The sequence below is a fragment of the Humulus lupulus genome, chromosome 5, assembly GCF_963169125.1.
Source record: "Humulus lupulus chromosome 5, drHumLupu1.1, whole genome shotgun sequence".
Taxonomy (NCBI): domain Eukaryota; kingdom Viridiplantae; phylum Streptophyta; class Magnoliopsida; order Rosales; family Cannabaceae; genus Humulus; species Humulus lupulus.
Genome location: NC_084797.1, coordinates 130,349,699 through 130,373,128, shown reverse-complemented (window position 1 = coordinate 130,373,128; position 23,430 = coordinate 130,349,699). Strand labels below are relative to the sequence as shown.

General features: G+C 36.2%; 1 protein-coding gene across 1 annotated transcript; it reads right to left on the bottom strand.

The window, feature by feature from the left end:
• Positions 1-13,108: 13,108 nt before the first annotated feature.
• On the bottom strand, positions 13,109-15,296 carry LOC133777655 (xyloglucan galactosyltransferase XLT2). The gene has a single exon (XM_062217349.1). The coding sequence runs from the start codon at positions 15,275-15,277 to the stop codon at positions 13,619-13,621; it is 1,659 nt and encodes a 552-aa protein (XP_062073333.1). The 5' UTR covers positions 15,278-15,296; the 3' UTR covers positions 13,109-13,618.
• Positions 15,297-23,430: the final 8,134 nt, after the last annotated feature.

The following is a 23,430-nucleotide window of genomic DNA, read 5'->3' as shown; positions in this document are numbered from 1 at the left end:
AGCTGATCACCATGGACAGTCCATATTCCCGTGGAAGTAGGGAATTTCATCGCGAGGTGGCAAATGGAAGTGACGGTCTCAAAGGCTATGAGCGTGGGTCGTCCCAGAATTGCGTTGTATGCGGCAGAGCAGTCGATGACCATGAACTCGAGGAGTTTGGAGACTGTCTGAGGTCCTTCTCCTAGGGTGATCACCAGCTCGATTGTCCCTATAGTCGCTGATCCTTCTCCCGAAAAACCATACAGCATCATGGAGGTCACCTTCAGCTCGGCGACAGTCAAACCCATCTTCTCCAGCGTGGACCGGAATAGAAGGTTGACTGAGCTCCCATTATCGATCAGCACCCTCCTAACCCTCTGGTTAGCGAGCTGAACTGCTACGACCAGAGGGTCGTTATGAGGGAACTGGACATGGTCCGCATCTTCTTCTGTAAAAATGATCGGTTGCTTCTCCAATCGCTGCTGCTTTGGCAGGCGCTGCTCCAGGACGAACTCTACTCCATTATGTGCCTTGAGTTCATTTACGTGCCTCTTCTGGGCACCCCTGCTCGTGCCAGCCATATGCAGACCTCCAAATATTGTGGATATCTCTCCTCTTATCACGGGAGGAGGGACGTCTTGATCTACCCGAGACCCGGGCTTACTGACTGGGACTTCCAGAGCAGGTCGACTTGCTGGAACCCTGTTCCATGCGTACTGGGCCAAGGGGCCAACTCGGATGAGAGTCTCGATCTCATCTTTCAAATGCCTACAATCATCGGTATTGTGGCCAACATCATTGTGAAAATGGCAAAACTTGGAGTTGTCTCTCTTCCCCTTCTGGTGCTTCAACGGCTCCGGCCTCTTCCAGGGGAAGCGAGTAGAATTTTCCAGGAAGATATTCTCCCTAGAGTGGGTGAGCTCTGTATAAGTCTCGTAGACGGGCTTAAACTTGTCTACGGGCTTATTCTTCTTTGGGCCGTGCTGGTCGTTCTCGCCGTTCCCCTTTCTTTTGCTTCCACCGAGCTGGTTATTCTGTGTGACGTTTTGGGTCGCTGCCACAACCTCCGTCCCCACTCCGGCGGGCTGCTCAGAGACCTGGCTGGTCCCTGCAGCTGAGGCTTCGGCCTCCTCCAGGTTGATCCATTCCTGGGCCCTGTTAAGGAATTCGTTTACTGAGCTAACTCCCTTCCTTTGTATATCCTTCCAGAGTTCCCCTCCGACGAGGATTCCAGTTCTCAGGGCCATGAGCTTGGAGCTGTCATCCGCGTCTCTAGCCCAAGCAGCGACGTTCGCGAACCTACTCAGGTAAGCCTTCAGAGTTTCGTCGGGCAGAGAGTCGGCCTTGACGCGGGCAGCCTGGGAGGCTCGGAATGCCCTCTTGAAGTCAGCTGAGAAAGTCTTCCAGGAGCTGATTAACTGTCTTTTTCTTTGTTTGAACCACTGCCTGGCTGGTCCAGTCAGTGTGGAGGGAAATATTAGACACCTCAGCTCGAGGCCAACGTTGTGGGCCATCATCAGGGTGTTGAACATTCCTAGATGATCCAATGGATCTCCGTCTCCATTGAACTTGGACAGGTGCGGCATACGGAAACTGGGTGGGTAAGCCGTTGTTGCTATGCTGGGGGCGAAGAGCTCCATCTCGTCCCCCGAATCATATTCATCTTTCTCCTTTTCTGACAGGAGCTTCCTCATCAGCTCCTTCATCTGAGCCAGCCGCTCGAGGGTTTTGTCCTGATTTCCTTGGTTATTCCGGGGCTGCTCAACAGCTCCGGATCCATTGTACATATTTGGTGGGTTATTTCCCCTCCTATCTTGAGATAGGTTATTTGGGGCATTCCCACCATTACGTACTTCGGACAGGTCTCCCCCTGAACAAGCATGGCTACCACCTTCTACTGGCTCTCCTCTGTGAGAGTTAAGGCGATCTCGCAGGTCGCCTCCCTGGGTGGTTTAAGGACTTTGTGCCGAGCTTAAACGCTGGCGCAGGTCTCTGCCAGAAAGGTCGCTCCGGCGACTGCCGGTCCAGTAGCTCCCGTTAGAGAGGCTCGGAGTCCGCCTTTGGTGGTGAGGATCCATGCCCTCTCTCGGCGCCCTGCTACGTTGGGAAGGCTCTGCAGATGGCGGGTTTCTCCTGCTACTTCCGTAGGTTGGAATATCTCGGATGGGCGGAGGAGGAGATGGATATCTTATTGGAGAGGGAGGATGCCTGACCGGGGATGCAATCCTGGTTCCATCAGGTCAGATCAAGTTAGGTGGGGGCCTTTTAGCCCTGCCAACTTGAGGGTCCCGCGCCTGGCGATCTGGCCGTGGCGCAGGATGGATGGTGGGGACGGGCTGATGCTGTGAGCACTCCCCGGATCTCCTTCTGGAATTTCCTCGAGCTCTCCTGGGCGCGCTCGAGGCTGGTTGGGAGCTGGGAGTTGAAGTTCGGACCGAATGGCTGTATTGTTGTTGTTCGGCTCTAGGCATTTCTTCGACGTTTGCCCCTCGACGGTGAGATGAGGGAATAGAGCTGGCTGTCGTAGGTCTGTCTGAATGGCTATGTTTGGACTGAGTACCCCGGCGGGACTTATGAGCCTCGCCTTGCCTCTTTCCGACGTTATCGTCGGTTGTAAGAGGGGGTAGTCGGGCCAACACATCCTTGATCTACTGATTAACTGTTGCTAGCTGACTCCTCAACTAAGCATTCTCCATCTCCACCGCAGTGTAATAACCTGGGTTTGGATTAGGTGGCCGGGGCGCCGAACTTCCAGTGTCATCTTGGCCCACCGGCTGCTTGCCCGGCCGCTGTTGGACCTCAGGAATTTGTTCGCCGGGGATGGCGATATGATGAGCCTCCTGCCCATCATGTTGTTCCATCTCGTTACCGTGTCTGGATCGAGTGGTCACCATAGTGGATGTTTGCGACAGTACCAATCTAACTAGCTCTCAATGAAAGCACCAAACTGTTGACACGGTTCTTCGCCAACAGGTAATTAAGAAAATAAGAGGAAGGGATTAGTGCTTATGTTGAACTGAAATAGATGAATGATCTATTTTATGGAATGGTGACACAAATACGTTTTTAGGTGGTTCAAAGGTTAAAATCCTTCTACTCCACCAGTCAATATTATTGCTATATGCTGGGTATTCTTTTATAGGGTATTTTTTACATAATAGAATCCAACCCTTTGTAACTCCCAGGGTCTCCATATTTATAGGAGAAGGCACCTGGGAGTTGGTAAGAAGGTCATCCCGTGACCTTCTTACCTATCATGTCAACTCTGTGACATTCATGATTAATTCCTAAACCTGACACATAAGTGTGGTCAAATCAATAGGTAAGGGGATAATGGGCCGCACGGCCCAACCCAGTCGTGGGTGTCTGAATACACACGTTCATGCTGCGTGTCCAAGAAGTCAGGGATATATCAGACATGTGATGTCTGATATATGCACGTTTACCTTGCATGGTTGACTTCATAAAGGGTCACAGCCTCCAACTCTAGCTCGTACCACGAGCTGGATGCTTCCCTCGACCTGTGGTCTTCAGAGTCCAAAGTCTATTCTTGGCGAACCCTTATGTTATCTCAAGCTGAGGAGGTAGGGCCTTTCTATGGCAGCTCCGGTCTTGGGGATGTCCATGTGGTAGACATGATTAGGCCGACTCTCATAATTAGGCCGTGTCTCAGCTTGTTAACAGCCCGTGGGAAAACCAGGGCGTACAAATGGGTTACACTTACAAAGATTCAATTAAGCTTTTGCGGTGGATAATTGCATCTTGACCAAACCAGCGGCACTTTATATTTAAAAGAGAAAATAAAGAGTTATTTTAAGTTTTAAATTATAAAGATAAGATTTTCTTATAATTTATCTGAATTTAACTTGACCGACCCTAAGGCGAAACTTTATTTGTTGGGTAGTTTTATCGTGGAAGAGTAAATGTTAATTTATGTGTTTTAATTGTTGCATTTATGCATCATGTTTACTTTCCAAAATATTGATATTTTTCAAAATGATAATATTATTGTATTTTATTTTCATTCATAAAATGTTGCCACCCAATTATTTTCCTATTATGTGCCCGGTAATGCATCAAATGATTGATGATCATATAAGTAAAGTAAAACTGACTGAAGAGGATGAAGGAGGATGGGCAAATTTAACTTTGATCATTAATCTGGCCAAAAAGCTTAAACATATCTATAATGATATAAGGCCTCCTCCTATACCATCATGGGATGCAAGGAAAGAGGAACATGAGAAATATGATGATTGGATGAGATCAAATCACATGGAGAGATTTTACTTTATTAGTACCATGGAAGAGAAACTAAGGAAAAAGTTCGAATACATTGAATTTGCTCGTGACTCATGGGACATTGTCTATGAGGATATACAAACAAGACAACAATCGCAAAAAAGGTAGATATGATTTACCTTTACCTTAGACTTAATAGTGGATTATGATATATAACGTTCTGAATCTTTGATTCAGAAACCACTAATCATATTTTTGTTCTTCTTTAGACACTTGAGCAATCAAGAGAAACTTGCAGATGGAGACAAAAAGAAGAAAAGGAAGAGAGGAAAAGCTTCTAGTTTAAGAAAGAGTTGAAGAAACTCCATTTATTTAAAATTCTTTAGTTTTATTTAAAAGAAAACTTTATTGTTGTTTGAACAATGTTTAGTTTATTTGTCTTTTTAGTTATTTTTTAATTTTATTACATGTAATGACTTTATAATATTTTATTATTCTTAATTTTTCTTTAGACATGCAATTGAATATTTTGGACTTTAACGCTTTCATTGAAATGAACGAACGCTTAACAATTCAGAATTATTTAAAGTAGCAAAACCGCAAGGTAAAAAAGACAAGAAATTTCAAACGAGGATGACACATATCTTTAACATCTTAGACTTGGTCATATAGGTCTAGATAGGATAAACCAGTTAACAAAAGATGGATCTTTGAGAGAACTAAGAGTTGGAACTCTTCCGGTTTGTGAATCTTGTCTAGAAGGGAAAATAACCAAACGTTATTTCTCAGCGAAAGGCAATAGAGGAAAAGAACCTTTGGAGCTTGTACAAATCAATGTCTCTGGTCCAATCAATGTACAAGCAAGAGGTGGGTATGAGTACTTCATCACTTTTATTAACAATTACTCAAGATATGGTCATACTTACTTAATGCTTAGGAAATCTGAAATCTTTGGTAAGTTTCAAGAATTCAAAGCTGAGGCTGAGAAGCAGTTAGGTAAGGCTCTTAAGACACTTTGATCTGATCGAGGTGGAGAATATTTGGATTTAGAATTCAAAGATTTCTTGCTGGAGCATGGTATTCTGTCCCAACTCACAGCACCAGGAATGCCACAACAAAATGGTGTTTTTAAAAGAAGAAACAGGACCTTGTTGGACATGGTCAGGTCTATGTTAAGCTACTCATCATTTCCTCTCTCATTCTGGGGATATGCACTTCAAACACAAACTTACATTTTGAATGCGGCCCCATCTAAGACCATTAGCAAAACGCCACTGGAACTGTGGAATGGAAAGAAATCTAGTTTTCACCATTTCTGCATTTGGGGATGTCCTACTCATGTTCTTAGACCTAAACCAGGGAAACTTGAATCAAGGTTTGAAGTGTGCATTTTTGTTGGCTACGCTCTAGAAACAAGAGGCGGTTATTTCTATAGTCCCAAGGATTAAAAGGTATTTTTCTCCACAAATGCGACCTTCCTTTAACATGATATATGAATAACTATAAACCACAGAGCAAGGTAGTATTGGAGGAACTCACAGATAATAAGATCCCATCACAATCATCTTCATCATTAAATGATAAACGACAAACCGAGGAAACCATGATTTCTAAAAGAGAAACCCCGGTGCAACGTCGTAGTGGGAGGATTGTGAGACAATTTTTTCGCTATGAACATGAGGCACATGTCCTTATTTCTGATACAGACAAGGACAATCCATTAACCTTTAAAGAATCAATGGATGATCTTGAAAAGGAGAAATGGAAAGCAATCATGAACCAAGAAATGGAATCAATGTATTCCAATTCTGTCTAGGGACTTGTGGATCAAACTAAAGATGTTAGGCCTATAGGGTGTAAGTAGATATACACGAAGAAAAGAAGTGTAGATGGGAAAGTCAAAGTGAGGCTAGTATCCAAAGGTTACACTCAGAGATAAGGTGTTGATTATGAAGAAACATTTTCTCTTGTGGCCATGCTCATTTCCATTCGCATCCTCTTATCCATAGCGGTTGCCAATGATTATGAGATATGGAAAATGGACATCAAGACATCTTTTCTACATGGCTATCTTGATGAAAGTATCTATATGGTACAACCAGAAGGGTTCATAAAGAATGGGGAAGATCAAAAGGTGTGCAAGTTGCTAAAATCCATTTATGGATTAAAGCAAGCATCTAGATCTTAGAATATCACTTTTGATGAAACAATTAAAACATATGGCTTTGAAAAGAATGTTGACGAAGCATGTGTGTATAAATACATCAAAGGAAAAGTGGTGGTTTTCCTAGTTCTTTAGGTTGATGAAATTTTGCTCATTGGGAACAATGTAGAGACATTGTCAAACGTGAAGAAGTGGTTACACGAAAAGTTCCAAATGAAAGATTTGGGCAAGGCGAACTATGTTCTGGGAATCCAAATCCTAAGGGATAGGAAGAACAACCTCTTTGCACTTTCTCATACTAATTATATAGATAGGGTGCTTGAAAGATTCTCTATGGAGAATTCCAAGAAAGGTCAGTTACTGACTAGACATGGAATTTCTCTCTCTAAGGAACAATGTCCTAAGACACCTTAGGAGGAAGAGGATATGAGAAAGTATCCCTATTGATGGACCCAAAATGGGTATGTTTTAAATATTTATATCGCAAGCGCACGAATCGTTCATATAGAATAGTGATCGTGTAAGCAAGGATGTCGAACCCAAAAGAGTTGTCTAAAATCAAAAAGAAAAATATTTTAAACCAAAATTAATAAATTCTAACCTAGCTCCAAAGATTGATGAGATTTAATGTTATGAACATAAAATAAAAGATTTAAAATAAAGTTATTTAAGAGAATAAATATAAACCAATTATGATTTGAAAATAAGTTGTAAAAGAAAGATTATTAAGATACTAGAATCCACAAAATGTAAGTTTAATAATACTTATTAGTATATTGATTCCCAAGTTTTAGTGATAGTTAAAATAAGTCAAACTATCATTTTTCAAATAGATTTATAATTTTAAGCACAAATTATTTCTAAAAATATAGGATTTTTCTTCATTTTTCAAAAAAATATAATTTCAAAGTATTTAATGTGAATCAACCTAATGAAACAACAAAAAATCAAATAACATTATATATAAGGCAAAACAACATATTTTCTTTCTAAGCATTGGATGTGTACAATTTAATGACACATCTTACACAAAGAATATTATGTTTTGCAAATAAAGAACAAAGTGCAATATTATCTAACAATCCAAAATATGAGATATTAAAGATGAAAGACATATATGAAGAAGAAAAATCCATAAATTTTATTGCATTACAAGGGAAATCAACATACAACATAAATATTATATAGTTACAAATTGCTTCATCATGATCTTAATAATCTTATGAAAAAGATTATGAGCAAATAACTAGAATAGAAATTACAAAATAAATAAATTACATACTTGAAAATGCTTCTTAAAAAACACTAAAATGGAGGAGAGAATGGTAGAGAGAAATGGTAGAAAAGAATATGGTAACCAAAAATTAAGCACCCCAATTACATATTTATAGCTAAAATGATATTATTAAAATAATCAATTTAAATTAATAATAATATGGCAAGTAGGGGTAAATTATAAGGTGTCATGATGAATTTTGAAGTGAAATGTGTAGAAAAAATGGCATTTTTAGACATAAGGGGACAAGGGGACATTGATGCATTTGTTGGGCTCAAGAAGACCAAAGAGGTGGCTTAGTGGCTTGTGTAGGCGGATTGGGCCTGTGCTGCTAGCAAAGGCAAGGGCCCGTGTGGCTGGGAGGCAGGCTCAAACGTGTGGCTGGCAGGCGGCTCCAGTCATCAGCTCTAGGCGTCGGCTCCAGGAGGCTCCAGGCCATGGGACAAGAGGTGGGCATGGCCGAAAGGTGGGCAGGCTTTGGACCTTTGGAAAAAGCCAAATTTCTTTGCTTTTCTCTCAAAATTACCACTTTCCTTTACTTTTCTTTCCTTTTCTATATTTTTCTGTTTCAAGCGCCACAAATGCTATAATTTTCCTACAAAGTAAATTAAATCATAGTCAAATATTTTCAATTATAAAATAAGTCATATTAATTCATTGAAAATATTAATTAAAACTTAATTTAATTTAACATTAAAGATCAACAAAAGTGCTTTTTTTTTTTACTTCTAACTAATCACAATAATTTAAATAATTAAACTACAACAAAATAACTAAAAAACACACAAAAAATTATAAAATCAAAATAAACCCGATAAATTCAAAATTACTTAAAAACTTAATAAATCAATTAAAAAATCAAGAACTAAGGACCAATTAGCACATAAAATATGGTAAAATAACTCTATTTTGTAGAGTTATCACCTATGCTTCAATGATTAGGAGTCTGATGTATGTTATGTTGTGTACTAGGCCCGACATAATTTATGCAGTTGGGATTATAAGTCGTTATCAATCAAATCTTAGTTTGGAACACTGGATTGCAGTAAAGCACATTCTCAAGTATCTTAGGAGAATGAGAGATTATATGATTGTATATTCAGGGGTGAGATGAACCCCACTAGATACACTGATTCTGATTTCCAATCAGACAAAGATAGTCGAAAGTCGACATCTGGGTCAGTGCTCACTCTTGGTGGAGGAGTTGTTGTCTAGAGAAGCATTAAATAATCCAACATAGTTGATTCAACCATGGAAGTCAAATACATAGCGGCTTATGAAGCAGCTAAGGAGGAGGTTTGATTGAGGAAGTTCTACACTGATATGGAAGTAGTTCCAAATATGGATAAGCTACTAATCATGTACTGTGACAACAGTAGAGCAGTAGCTAATTCCAAAGAATCGAGAAGCCACAAGAGAAGAATGCATATAGAAGGGAAATACCATCTGGTAAGAGAGATTGTACACCGAGGTGATGTGACTGTTATGAAGATAGAGTCGGGATGGAACTTGGCTAACCCATTTACCAAAACACTTCCTGCAAAGTCGTTCATGGGTCACGTGCGCAATATGGGATTAAGGGAGATGCCTCACTTGCTTTGAAGGCAAGTGGGAGATTGCTAGAATTAATGCCCTAAAAGCACGTAAAGACATTTAATTGGTTTTAAATAAAAGTACAATTTTATTATATTTGAATGTTATAATTATTGTTTGAATTAATTATATAATAATATCAAGAAAATTCCATATTCATTCATGAGAATATGATCTTGTATTAGGACGAGAGAATTAAGATCATATATAATGAATAAAATAATTAGTAACATATTAAAGTATAGAATATTTAATGAATGGTTACTAGTACGGTTTGCTAAGCATGCGAGATGAGAGTAATCTAGATTTGGATTACTGACGTGGATAGATATCTTAATAAATGTGTTGTATATAATAGAAATTTTATATGACAGGACCGATAATAATTAATTATCTTTATAAACTTGCCGTTTAAAATAAAGATTTAATTCTTATCATAATAGATGATCATTTGTAGATCAGTCTAAATCCTGAGTATTCATGAACTCCTGTTTGTGCTTATTGGATCTTTTGATTCACTCGTTAAGGTCTCTTAGAATAATGAGGCCAATGAATTTTGTTTTGGATATTCAATATCATGGATGGCTAGGAACATGAATTACAATATTGGAATCCATGATTTTCTAACATATCAAATATTGGTTCCCTTAAGGGTTAATTCTGGAACTAGATAGTTATTGAGCTCAAATCTATAATTAGATTATAGATTAATTATTCGCTAGTGAATTAATGGTACTTAAGGATCAAGAGGTAATTAGAATGGTAAAACAATAATTTTGACCAGCTCTAATTAACGTACCAATAATGGATGACATAACTACATATATTGAATATATCTGGACTACAAGAGAAAACTCTGTAAATATAATTCTATAAATACTTAGAGTGCAATTCCATATTTATAGTGGAGTAATCATGGAATTAATAAATAAGATTATTAGATTAAAGAGTTTGAATAATAATCTAGTTTATTGGAGCTTCGTATTATAGGAACATGGTCCCCAGATCACTTCTATTCTACATTGTCAAGGGTAAGGATGTCAAAATAAAGATTTGTAGAGAGAATGACTAAATTGCAAATGAATTAATTTTCGAGGGCAAGGAAATAATTATGTGATAATTATGAGTAATTGATTAATTGTGAATTAATAAATTATTTGACTGTATAGTTTTTATTTTGAAACACTATAGGTTAAAATTAATATTAATCTTGTTTGGATTAATATAAAGAGAGAATAATAAATATCTTATTTATAATATGATATTTATTTATTTAATTTAAAACTGATATTTTAAGATAAATTTAATTTTGAATTAACTGATATTTATGTTAGGATAAATATATTTAATTAAACAAACAGATGAGAAAATTAGGAAAACCAGGTTGGGCGAGACACTGTACAACATAGTATATGGCACCTAAGTTAGGGATTTTTATCCGTGGCATTTGAATTTTGCATTTTAAATAAATTTATTTAATCAGTTATTTAATTATTCTTTTTAAATATAATTTATAGAATAATTAATTATAAATATCATATCAGTTTTAATTTGAATTTTATTTTTAATAAAATTAAGATTATTTAATTAGATTAAATATTTTTATATAAGTCTGATAGTACGTGACTTTCAGTAGTTTTTTCATTATTTTTTATGAGATTAAAAATATAGACTCTCTTTCTAAAGAGATAGTTTTCTCTAAACCTGAAAACTATTATAAACCTCTTCTCTTAGTCAAACATCTCTAGATCTCATGTGTTGAGTACATCTAGAAAGTCACATAAATCAACATTTTGAATTCTACGTACTCACACACATCCTTGTGTGTTTGATGATTGGTCTGGAAGATCAAGGTGTGAGCTTTCAGATTACTGGATAAGAAGATCGTTAATTTTATACAAAAAGACTCAATGACACTTGATAGGCTACATGAGGTAATCTCTGATCTATTTTGTATTTAAATTAATGTTTATATATTTATATGATCATGATTGATATTAATATTTATTAAAATAGGCCTATATATTCTGCTGTGCACTTTTAATTTGATCAAGTTATAGATTTTTGCGGCAAAAAAATTTACATAAGAAGTACAACAAAATGAACTACATAAGAATTTATGCCACAAATTTCTATTTATAATTTACCAAATATTCAATAATTTTTTCCCGAGCCTAAAATGTACTTGGTTCTTTTTTCCCATTTTGAAGGGACTATTTTTTTGTATATATAAATATAGAGGACTTTTCCTATAGGAGCTTCACTTTAAGCCCTACCGGTGGGGCACTCAATGTTCTCGACCCGTGAATAGTTTTCGGCGCGATTTTTTTTTATGACCGTGTATACTGTAGCTATTTAGAGCATCCTGTAAATTTTCAGAAAATTCTGAATATTTTACAGTACCGAAAACTAAGTTCAAACATGTTGCACTCGTGACTAATTTTTTTATGTGTGTGGAAATCAATATGTTTGAACCTAGTTTTCAGTACCGTAAACTATTCGGAATATTCTAAAAATTTGCAAGATGTTCTAAATAGCTACAATATACACGGTCATAAAAAAAAATCGCGCCGAAAACTATTCACGGTTCGAGAAAAATTAAGAGCCCTACCAGTAGGGCTGAAAGTGAAGCCCCTATAGAAGAATTGTCCTATATATGTATATTATATGTATATGTATATAAATTCATAAGGGAATTATCTTATAGGGGCTTCACTTTAAGCCCTACCGGTAGGGCTCTCAGTGTTTACAACCCGTGAACAGTTTTCGGCGCGATTTTTTTTTATGGCCGTGTATATTGTAGCTATTTAAAACATCCTGCAAATTTTTAGAAAATTCTGAATAGTTTACAGTACCGAAAACTAGGTTCAAACATGTTGTTGCACGCGTGACTAATTTTTTTTATGCGCGTAGAAAACAACTTGTTTGAACCTAATTTTCGGTACTGTAAACTATTCGGAATTTTCTGAAAATTTGCAGAATGCTCTAAATAGCTACAATATACACGGTCATAAAAAAAAAAATCGCGTCGAAAACTGTTCACAGGTCGAAAAATACTGAAAGCCCTACCGGTAAGGCTTAAAGTGAAGCCACTATAGAAGAAATGCCCTAAATTCATATTACTTTGTGCGTTTGCTTTTAGGAATATACCAAAAGAGAGAGATTCCAGTTCCGCTTTTAAGTTTTGTTTTTTCTTCTCTAAAGGTTCACGATAAAGAGTTTCAATATGCCTATGGTCTAAAATTTTATCTATAATTTTTCATTATTTTCTTTAAATTCATACATGCAGGTAGACTAGTTTGTCCCTTATAGCTAGACTACGGAGATATTAAGTTTAAACTAGATACCATACCACTCATTAATTAACCCACATTTGTGCTCCCTAATTGGTTTAGGGCGGTGGTTAAATATGTATATTTAAATAGATCTGTACTTTTCTCAATAATCATGTGCATGTCTTAAACCCTAAACTTTTTCATTAGGCAACAAGACAAACTTAAATACTAAAGCGAGGAATTCCATTTAGTGATAGAAAGTTAAAGAAAGATATAACGAGGATAAATTTACACAATAAAAAGACAAACTAGTAGGCCATATAAGAATCATTACGTTCCAACACTTTTTGGAATTTTCCTACGAAACAAACTAAATTCTATCTGAACTTGAAATTTTGAAGCCCAAAAGAAACAAATTCATTACAAAAGGCGCAGGCTTAATTCACCCATTAATTAACTGAAGGAGAAGAAAGAAAGCTGCTCTTTTTCTCTGACAACAATTGTTCAGAAAGCCCCAAATAAAACCTGCAATGATAAGCTAAAAATGAACAGTCATGATGATAAGCTGAAAATTTCACATACCCAAAAAGGCCTTTGAATTCATAAAACACATAATAGGGGGAATCATCATTATTCATTTTCCTCCTCATACTTCATCACAACATTATAATCTTGATGATACAGCATCTTAACAATTATGCCCATATCTTCACATAATTAGACATTATTGTGTCCAGTTCCAATACAATGAACAACTTCTATGGACCACAGCATTAAGTGGTCCAGCTTCCTTCATTGTAGATGTCTTGTAGTATAGTACCCATCACTTATTTTTCCAAAACATAAAACACTATATGGTACTAAATCTTCACCAAAAGAATATGAAGTAGTAACTAAGAACTTTCAGTAATTGTATACAAAAGAAAAAAAAATCATATACTCGCACATTTAGTTTCTCTTCTTGTCTTTCCAAACCGTAACAACCAGTAACTGCCTCTCCATAAAGCTTCTACCCAAATTTTCTGACACAAAATGAATGTTGGGAAATAAATTTTACTACATCAAATTTTACCCACTGTCGTTTTTACTTCATTTCCACTTGTATCCCCACTCCTCTTGCTCCTTAAACCTTCTGAAGACACCATCAATGGCGATGTCAAATGCGTCTTTAACGGTCTCCAAACCTTCTCGGGGTTCGGCGTATAGAAATTTGGGGATGTATTCAATGACTTTTTCCCTCATTTTACTGACCTCTTCTTTACTGTACTTTTCGAGGACTTGCCTTACCGAAGATGTGCCATTTTTTACCGCGTTTCGGTCTATGTAAACCGAGTAACTTTCCGGTTCACTTGGTAAGAACCACTCGTACTGAAAATAAGCTGTTCGTTTCCAGAAAAAAACCGGGATTGAACCGGCCACCATGCAGTCGAAAATTGACCTGCGGGTGAAGCTATCACCCCTCGGCTGAAGGCAAAACTCCGAGTCCAGAAACCCTTCGAGAATCGCAGACGTGCCGTTCGAGCAACGCGAGCCGGCACAGTTCACAACTCGGCACGCGGCCGACTCGCTCTTGCAGTGACTCAGTAGCAGTCCCCGGAAATCGTTCCTGATTGCGCCTCGTGTCGCCCCAGCGAAGGAGAAAAGAGTGGTCCGTTTACGGTTACGGACGAAGCTCTGCCATTCGACAACGTCGGAGTCTGATCTGGGGTGGAATCCGGTGGGGTAAGGGACACCAATGTCGAAATAGTCCCACGGGTTACGCTCAATCAGAAGACGCGTGATGTTACGCATCCCTGGCAAGTAAATGCAGCTCGAACCCCAATCTTTGTCCTTGGACCGCCTGAAATCCCACGTGATCCGACCCATCGTGATGAAATGGTCCCAGCCCTTTGATCGCTGATAATACGGCTGATCCTGGAGCCACCTCAGCATCATCTCGCAATGGTGATCGCGGTCCTTGGCAGTGCTGGTATTAGACCAAAGATATTTCCCCACGGCGAGACCAGCGTAAAACGGTATGTAAAACGCCGTAGCGGATTCGGGCTCCATGACCCGACACTTATGGTTCATGATCCGATTATGGAAAACAACCTCCGAAACAAACTGGTCAGTCCAGTACCACGCCGGGGCCAGGTTCCCCGGCACGAGTCCCGATAACGCGGTGGCTCGTTGGCCAAACCCTTGGTTCGACAAAGCGTCGCACCTAGAGCTCCATGGATTCAAGTTATCACAGCTGGCGAGAATCTCCCTGTTCAAAGTCTCAGGCAAGTCGTAGACGAAGATCCGACCGGAACAGCATTGCTCTTCCTTGTCGGTGGCGATTTGGACCGAAGCAGTGGCGTCGTACGGAGGGGCAAAGTGATGGCGAGGAAAAGGAAGGGAACGAATAGTGAGAAGGAGGATAACCTGGACAGAGAGAATTACGAAGAGGAGGCATGTTCGGGGATGGTTAGAGGGTAGGAGGACTGAGTTGAGTGAGTTAGATTTGAGCGATATCAATTCCGGGGGTTTATTGTGCTTTTTATTGTTGGTGAGGGTTTCAGGAGAGGGAAGGCCAGAGTGGGAAAGCATCAGATAGGGAGAAAGATGTGGATGGTTGGGAAATTTTCCCGGCAATATTGACCGGAAAAAATGGAGGTGAAAGTTAGGGTTGTGGTGACTATTTCGTTGTTCGATACAGAAAGAGAGAAGAAGAAATGGAGTGCGTTGGTGGAGTTTGTTTGGGTTAGAGGGGCTGAGAATTTTCATTCAAACTTTATTGGGAAAAAATACATGAGAAAATAGAAGAGTGAGGGAAGGACACGTGGATTTAATCACCGGCTGCAGGAGACACCGACACAGGATTTATATTTTACTTTTTTAACTGGCACGTGGCAGTTCCTTTAGCGAAGGCTTATGGAAACTGTTTTTTTTTTTTTTTTTAAAAAAAGTCTTTCTAGTTTCAAAATTTGGAAATTTTTTATTTTTTTTGTCTGAAAATTTGGTGGATATTCCTAAATCTTAAAAATATATATTTTTTCGATTTGAATGTTATAATGTCTAATTTACATTACTATTTTTGCCAAAAAAAAAAATACATTACTATTTTAATTAGGGAAAATTACATAAAATATTTATTTTTGCTAAAAAATTACTTTTTTACAGTCAAATTTTTTTTTTTTCAATTTTATGGTTTTAAGGAAATTTTTATATTTTTAAGGTTTTGTTCTTTTTTTTCAAATTGTTTTCACGTTGTTTTTAGATTTTTTTGTATTTTTACGTTGTTTTTAGGGGTTTTTTTTTTTTTTTGCTGATATTTAGTTAGTTCAGTGAGTTATTTTCAAGTTAACTTTAAGTTGATTTTTAGTTATTTTTTCTAAAAACTGTATTTTCGTAATTATAAAATTTTGATAATCGTATTTTTGAAAACTTGAGTGTATATATTTGAAAAAAATAAGAATCGTAAAAACGTAAAAAAAATAAATTTTAAATGTGTATTTAAGAAAAAATTTCTTTTAATTAACATATTTTGTCATCTTTATTTATACATATTAGAGCACTCTTAATAACTTCTCTACTTTATTCTTCAAAATACTTAACAAAAATCTAATTTTTTTTTTCAATTTTATCTCAAATTTTTACATTACCACATATATCAATTTCTTTATTATTTTTTTTATAATATTTAAATATTATATTTTTTTATAATATTTAAATATTATATTTTTTAGATATTATTTATTTATTTAAATAAAAGAAGATGAAAGGGGAAGAAAGTAATAAAAAGAAATAAAGAAGAAAGGACAACAAAAATAATTAAAATGTTTGAATAAAAATATTCCTGTAGCTAAATATAGCTAAATACTTATATTGCTGTAGCTTAGATATTATTCATTAACTATTATAAAAAAGCTGCTCGAGAAGAATTTTAGTGCTCTTATCTATATTTTTAGCTTTGATTTGCTTGAATGGTAATGGGAATAGAATCAAAGTTCTCACTCCATTATTTGGTTTGTCTTTTTTATTTTAGTAATCAATTCTATGGTAATCATTTATTACTATAACTAATCAATTCTATGGAAAGGGTTGGAAATGATTTCTATTATTGATTTTTAAATGAAATGGACAATTTTACCTATTGATTATGTGCATGTTGTTCTTTATATATGTATATAAATATATATTTTTAACATATTTATATTTATAAATATATAAATTTATTAATTTATTAATTATATAATACTTCAACCTATGTGTTTATATATATATAAAAGATTTATTATTATAAAATTGTATAGGTGTGAAAGTGTGCATATATATATATATATTAAATGAATAAAGCTATATATTTATTATTATTATTATTATTTAAGATGTAAGATTACTTTTATTTATTTAAGATCTATTTTTGTTAATTTATTGTTTATCCAAAAAATAGTTGTTGATGACGTGGTAAGAATTTTCGACACGTGGCAGAGATGTTGCTCGCTTATCGACCAGAGATATTTCTGTGTGAGAAGTTCAAGTTTTATATACGACCAGCCTGGTCGTATACTCCGTTCATTTATGAATAAATCTATACAGTTGTAATGATATCCGAGAATATCTTTTCATTATGACTTGAATATGCGTTTATTAAGGAAATATATTATTACTTAACTCATGTAACCCTCCTTGAGCCTATAAATATACAAGAAATAACTCAAGGAGGGATCTTTTGATCTTTTTCCGAATTACATTACTATTATCCATCACTTGTATTGTTTTCTCCTTCTAAGGTCTATGAAACTCAGGAACCCTAGTTCTTTGATCACACATTTGAAGCTCAATATTAATAATAGTATCAAGTGGACGTAGGTCATTACCAGTCACTGGGGCCGAACCACTATAATTCTTTGTGTTCTTTATTTCCCATTAGATTGTTTTCTCAAGCTTTGTACTATTTTTCTGTCGTTTTCTTGACTCCGTGTCGTTAACCAAAACGAGGGTCAACATTCTGGTGCTTTCATTGAGAGCTTGACAAAAGAAGATCTAATGGCGAAAACTACCAAGAAGACTGGACAGGCTGCCGCTGCACCATCCCAGCCCCCTCCCCCAAATGTGGCTGAAGACGAACCTCATTTGGAGTTTGATGAGGAGGAGTTGGATTCTGAGACCCTGAAGACAACACTGGGGGTGTTGTAAGATGAGTTGGCCAATCTGAGGGCCAATCAAGGGAATGTTGCCGAGATAATGGCGTCGTAGCAAAGGGAGATAGAGCGCCAGCGCCAGGAGCTGAGCGAGCGGCAGGCGAAGATGGACCGTCGGCAGAGGGATGCCATGGTAGCCCTTGAAGCAACCATCCAGCTGGCTAGGAATCAGGCTGCGCCAGCCTCCCAGCAAGATCAGCCACCAAACGGGCCACCTCAAAGAGGCCCCAATCCTAGCCCTCCGCTCCAGCCAATAAGCCCTCAGAGGTCGAAGCAGCCACCTATGCCTCAAGATGATGTCCCACCTAGGGATCCTAAGATGCAGCCTCCATCTCAAGCTAGTCGAGGCAATCCCCCGCGCCCGAGGTAGAATAGGGCCAGGCAACAGCCCCGCAGCCCTAAACGCCCAAGGGATGAAGAGCCGCATCCACCAAGCAAGGGGCAGCGTCCTTCTGCCAATAGGAGGAACTCAGAGATAGACTCTGTGGTCAGGGCCCCCCACGGCATGACAATGCACGGGGACCCACTGACCAACGCAGGCCTCCCCCTAACGCTCGGGAAATGCCAGCCCAAGGAGGCAACAAAGGGAATAGTCGGTCGCATTATAGCCAACCACGGTTCAGAGATGGCCACGACTATAATGAAGCCGACTCAGGCAGAGGAAATGCTGGTTGGAGGGACGAAGAGAGAGGTGGAGGCAGGAGCCCCCCACTTAGAGAAGACGGACCACCAGGTCGTAACACTGGGGGGTAGCCCAGGCAGAATAACGTCTTTAGTCGGCTCGGACCCAGCAAGCAGCGGCGAAGAGATGATGACTTGAGGGATGTACTCAACAACCGCTGAGAAAGGCACGATGAGTGCATTCCCCCGGCACTAGAGGCCCCAGCAATCCCAGAAGCCGTTCAGGCTCAAATCGATGCCCTGAACCAGGCTGTGCAGCAACTGGTCGAGGGGCAGACATCACACATTGAGTACGATCGGAGGAGAGGCACCCCTTTCGTACAGAGGATTTCTATGGCAGAAACCCCCAGTAAGTTCAAGATGCCGACTCTGCCAAATTTCGAAGGGTATGGATGTTGGGGTTTTATGCCCTAATTAAAACCCAAATTCTTTGTAATATCATTTTATTATCAATAAAAGAATAGAAATCATTTTTTGACTTAGTCAATCACTTTGCTTACATGTTTTATTTTCATGATTATTTGTTTAATATAAACTTCTATTAAATCCCGAGCATATAGCTAATCTTATTTATAGTGACGTAATCACAATGGAATATAAATATGATTATATGTTCAAAATAAGTTAGTCCTAAGATTAGTCATTGCCCAGGATTTACACTGACTTGCCAATCTACGATATGATCTACTTACACATTATAGTGTTATGTTCTTTCCAGAACATTAGCAAAGTAGATAAGATCGGATGTATTTGTTACATCGGACTGGACCGATATTGACAGTTGATAAGATAAGTAAACATACCATTATTATCTATTCTAGTCATATCATATAGTTGACCATAGGTCAATTCAATCTCAATTCTGAGTGGTTAGTATTCTAACTTATTGTATTATTTGAGTTCTTTGACATGTTCGTTACCAGCTTACCCTACGGACTAGCCCATACTTACATCTTGGGAACTCGGTAGTATAATTGAGTGGGAGTGTTAATCATAGATATGAACATCTATAGCTTCTGATGAAGAAGTGAAACGATGGTTTCCTTTTAGTTTGGTTCGAGGTGTTAAATGATAGAGATCTCATTTCAGTAATTAAATTAGTTTATTGAAATATCATTTACAAGGAACTAAGTGTTTTAAGGATAAAATACAATGAGGGGTAAAACAGTATTTTAGTCCTATCTCATTGTAGACCGTCTATAGAGGATTAAGTGACAATTATGGTTGTAACAATGGATAATTAATAGCGTATCTATATTTGTTATAGAGCGTTCTATGAATTCAAGAGTGCAATTCCAAGTCTATAGTGGAGTCAAGAAGAATTAATAAGTTAGTAAATTTATTTGTTAGATTTATGATAACTTATTAGAGCTTGATTTCATAGGCCCATGGTCCCCATTGTACCTTGGATAAAATCATCTAGATAGTCTCAATTAATTGATTTAATCATCAATTAGAATTATCAAAGTTGACCAGGTCAATTTTGGATAGTTTCACAGAGTTGTGTAATTTTGAGAAGAAAAGAGAAATTATGGCAGATTTATTAATTAAGATAAATTTGTATCTAAATTAATAAATAAGTTTAAATCAAGGTTAAAATTATAAATAATTAATTTGATAAAGGATTTAAATAATTATTTAATTAATTAAATCAATAGAAAATAATACAGGCCTTGATTTTAAGTCCAATGGGTTTATAATCAAATGAGAAATTTCATGGGCCTATAGCCCATGATAATTTCGACCTAGGGCTTCAAAATGGCTGTTATTTTATTGATTTTTAATTAAATTAAATGACCTAATTGAGTCTATAAAAGGAGTGCTTAGAGAGAAGTCAAAACATAAGTTTTGATAAGTCACAAGTCAGATTTTCTGATAGTTTTAGATTCTCTCTAAACACAAGTCCTTTTCTAAGCCTCTTTGTTGTTTTCTCTTCTTCTCTCTATATCTATCTCATGTGTTGAGAATTGCCCACACTAGTCTAGGTGGTTCTAAGGATACATTGGAAGATTGTGAAGAAAATAGAAGATCGGTTCAGTTTCTTGATAATACTCTGCGACAGAGAGGATACAAGAGTTAGAGAAACTGAAGGAAGGACTCTTTAATTCCGCTGCGTATACTGTAAGTATTATATTCTTTGTTTCTCTTTGAATTCAATTTTAGAAACATATTTTAGGCTATCTCATATTAATTTGTTTAATATTAGATATTCATGAAAATAAATAAAGATCATGTATAAGCTAATCCAACAGCTGGCCTCAGAGCCTTTGATAATCTTTATTTTCATGCATAAACATGTTTAAAATTGGATTATTTGATATGTTTGAATAATTGGATGGTTTTCATGTTTTTATTAAGTATATTGATTTTATGTGAATTTTAGCAATTTTTAGGTTATTTTGTAGTGTTTTCTATGCTATTAATTTTTATATATGCTTTATTTTGTATAAAACATGTTAAAAATTAATTAGAAAATTGTTTTGGTTTGAAAAATTGCTCAAAATTTTTTTTTGCACGGGCTCCCACGCGTGCGCGCATATCGCACCAGCGCGCGTCCCTCCGTGCGCGCGCGCGACACCAGCCAAAGCACACGGTGAACAGTACCCGATACGGGTACGGGTACTGTTCATCCATAATTTTTTTTTTAAAAAAATAAAGAAAATTAAAATTGTGGAAATTTATTATTTATAATCAAAACCAAAACTATCTTTTTTGTTTTATCATTTAAATTTTTTAAAATAAGATATTTTGGTTAGTTGGGATTTAAATAATTATATATTTTCTACAAAGATTCAAATTCAAATTTAAAAGTAGACTAACAACTTAATTTTAAATATTTTAATATATTAAAATATTAGAATTATGATATCAGATATTTAAGATATTTTCATTTAAATTCTTGATATTTTTATTAAATCTTTATTTGAAAATATAAATATCTTTTTATTCTATAGTTTTAAATATTTAAATTATTTGAAATTTGAATATTGTTAGTTAGATATTTTTATGGATATTTGAATTTATTTAACTATTTTGAGATATTTTAGGATTGTTATAACTATTTATATATATATATATTTTTTAAAATGGTTAAAATATTAGCAAATAGTTGTAACAACACAAGATATTTTGGAAAATAGTTAAGATATTGATTTTAAAATTTAAAATTGGTTAAATTTTGAAAAATATCATTTTTTTTCAGCCAATTAATAAAATATTTTTTAATAAATAGGATTTAAATTAACTTTGGTTAATTGTTGATAAATCCTATTTAAATTCAATTAATATTTTTTTCAAATTAACCTAAAACCAAGTTGATTGTTGATAAATGAAATTTAAATTAACTATTGTTAATTGTTGATAAATTTCATTTAAATTGACTTATTTTTTGTAAAAATTTAATTAATTTGATTTTTTTTTATAAATTCTAGATAATTAATTGTGGTATTTTTGCAAATGAAATAAATTGTGGTATTTTTGCATAAATTCATAGAATTGCTCATATAGTAACAAGATTAGGCCCATCCAATTATAACATGTCTGTTTGCACTATATGTGGTATTTTTGCAATTGGGCTTAGATGCATATAGTGGCCCATATGTTTGCTAGATATATGGTATTTTGCCAAATAAAACATTCATAAAATGATAGGTTTTATTTGGGCCCATTAGAAAATGTAAAGTTTAAATTCCTCTCTTATGGGTGATTCCACTTGTGAAGGCCCATTTGCTTTGCATGACTATAGTGAGCCTAATCAATTAATAACAATTAATAAAACGAAGGTTTAAATTCCTGTCTTTTGGACCTTGTATGGAAGATAATGGGCCTTTGAAGTGGGAACGACATACTAGACACAGTCCTCCTCCATACAAGCCCAATTGTTAAGGCTCATTTACCTAAGTTGGACTTAATTGTATAGGTTCATTATATTAGTTAAACCTAAATATTGATTAGCAACAAATTAATTCTAAATTAATTGAATTTGTTTCAATGTGATACTTTAGAATTAATAAGAAATTATAGGACTTTGGTTTTAAAAATTTTACTTTGTTTAATTTTTTTGGAAAACCATAGTCATTAATTTTCTAAAAATAAATAATAAAAATACTATTTTTAATTTTATAATGAGCTTATTTTAAGAATTTTATTTGATCTCCACCGTTGGTTTAACATAGTCAATAGCTTAATGGGGCCTCGAGGCGCTTTGATTCGTCCCCCTACGGAAGGTGTTCATTAGTTATTTTGACAAGGTTAGATCTCGAAAGATAGATAATTATAGGTCAAATTCTACTAAACTCACCCATACGGTGACTACTAGGACTAAATCTATGATTATCGAAACCGTGGGTCTAGCTCATAAAATAAGAGATTTTGTTTTCTTATTTTGATCGAATAGTTGGTTGTTAATAGTGGTGTCCATTAACTAAATGAGTTTACAACTCTATTTAACTAGTGGTATTTTTGACTCTCGTCAACCGGGACAAGGATATCATAGATTAGTTAAAAACCTAAAGAAATAGAGATATGATTGTTTTTGGTATTTTTTCTCATATCTTACATATTTTTTGTATATGTTGTGCTATTTCTTGAAATTTGTGTGAATAGAAGTTTTATTGAGCAAATATGATCGATTTCTATTTTATTGATAATTTTTAGTTTTAAGTTAAGTAGTGTCTGTGTCTATTCCCAACATTTCTCAACTTTCGATGGAGAAACTCAGTGGAGAAAACTTCCTTAATTGGAAGCAGAATATCAACATAGAGTTGATTGGTGACAACTCTGAATTCGTCATGATTGAGGAATCCCCAGAACGAGCACCGTGTCCACACGTTAGTGATGGCACCGTCAATGCTCGTGATGGTACCGTAAATGCTTGGATAGCACCGTCTCTGCACGTTTGTGATGGCATCGTAAATTCTCGGATGGCACCGTGTCTGCACGTTCGTGCTCAACTCAACTATGGTCTGACGCAGCTCCTGAACGAGCTTCAGATTATTGAACCTGTCATGGGTAGACCTAGTAAAGGAGGTGAAAATAAGACTACTTATGTTG

Excerpts from the sequence above, each read along its gene's own strand:
- LOC133777655 (XM_062217349.1), bottom strand. The coding sequence starts at position 15,277 with ATGAAAATTCTCAGCCCCTCTAACCCAAACAAACTCCACCAACGCACT.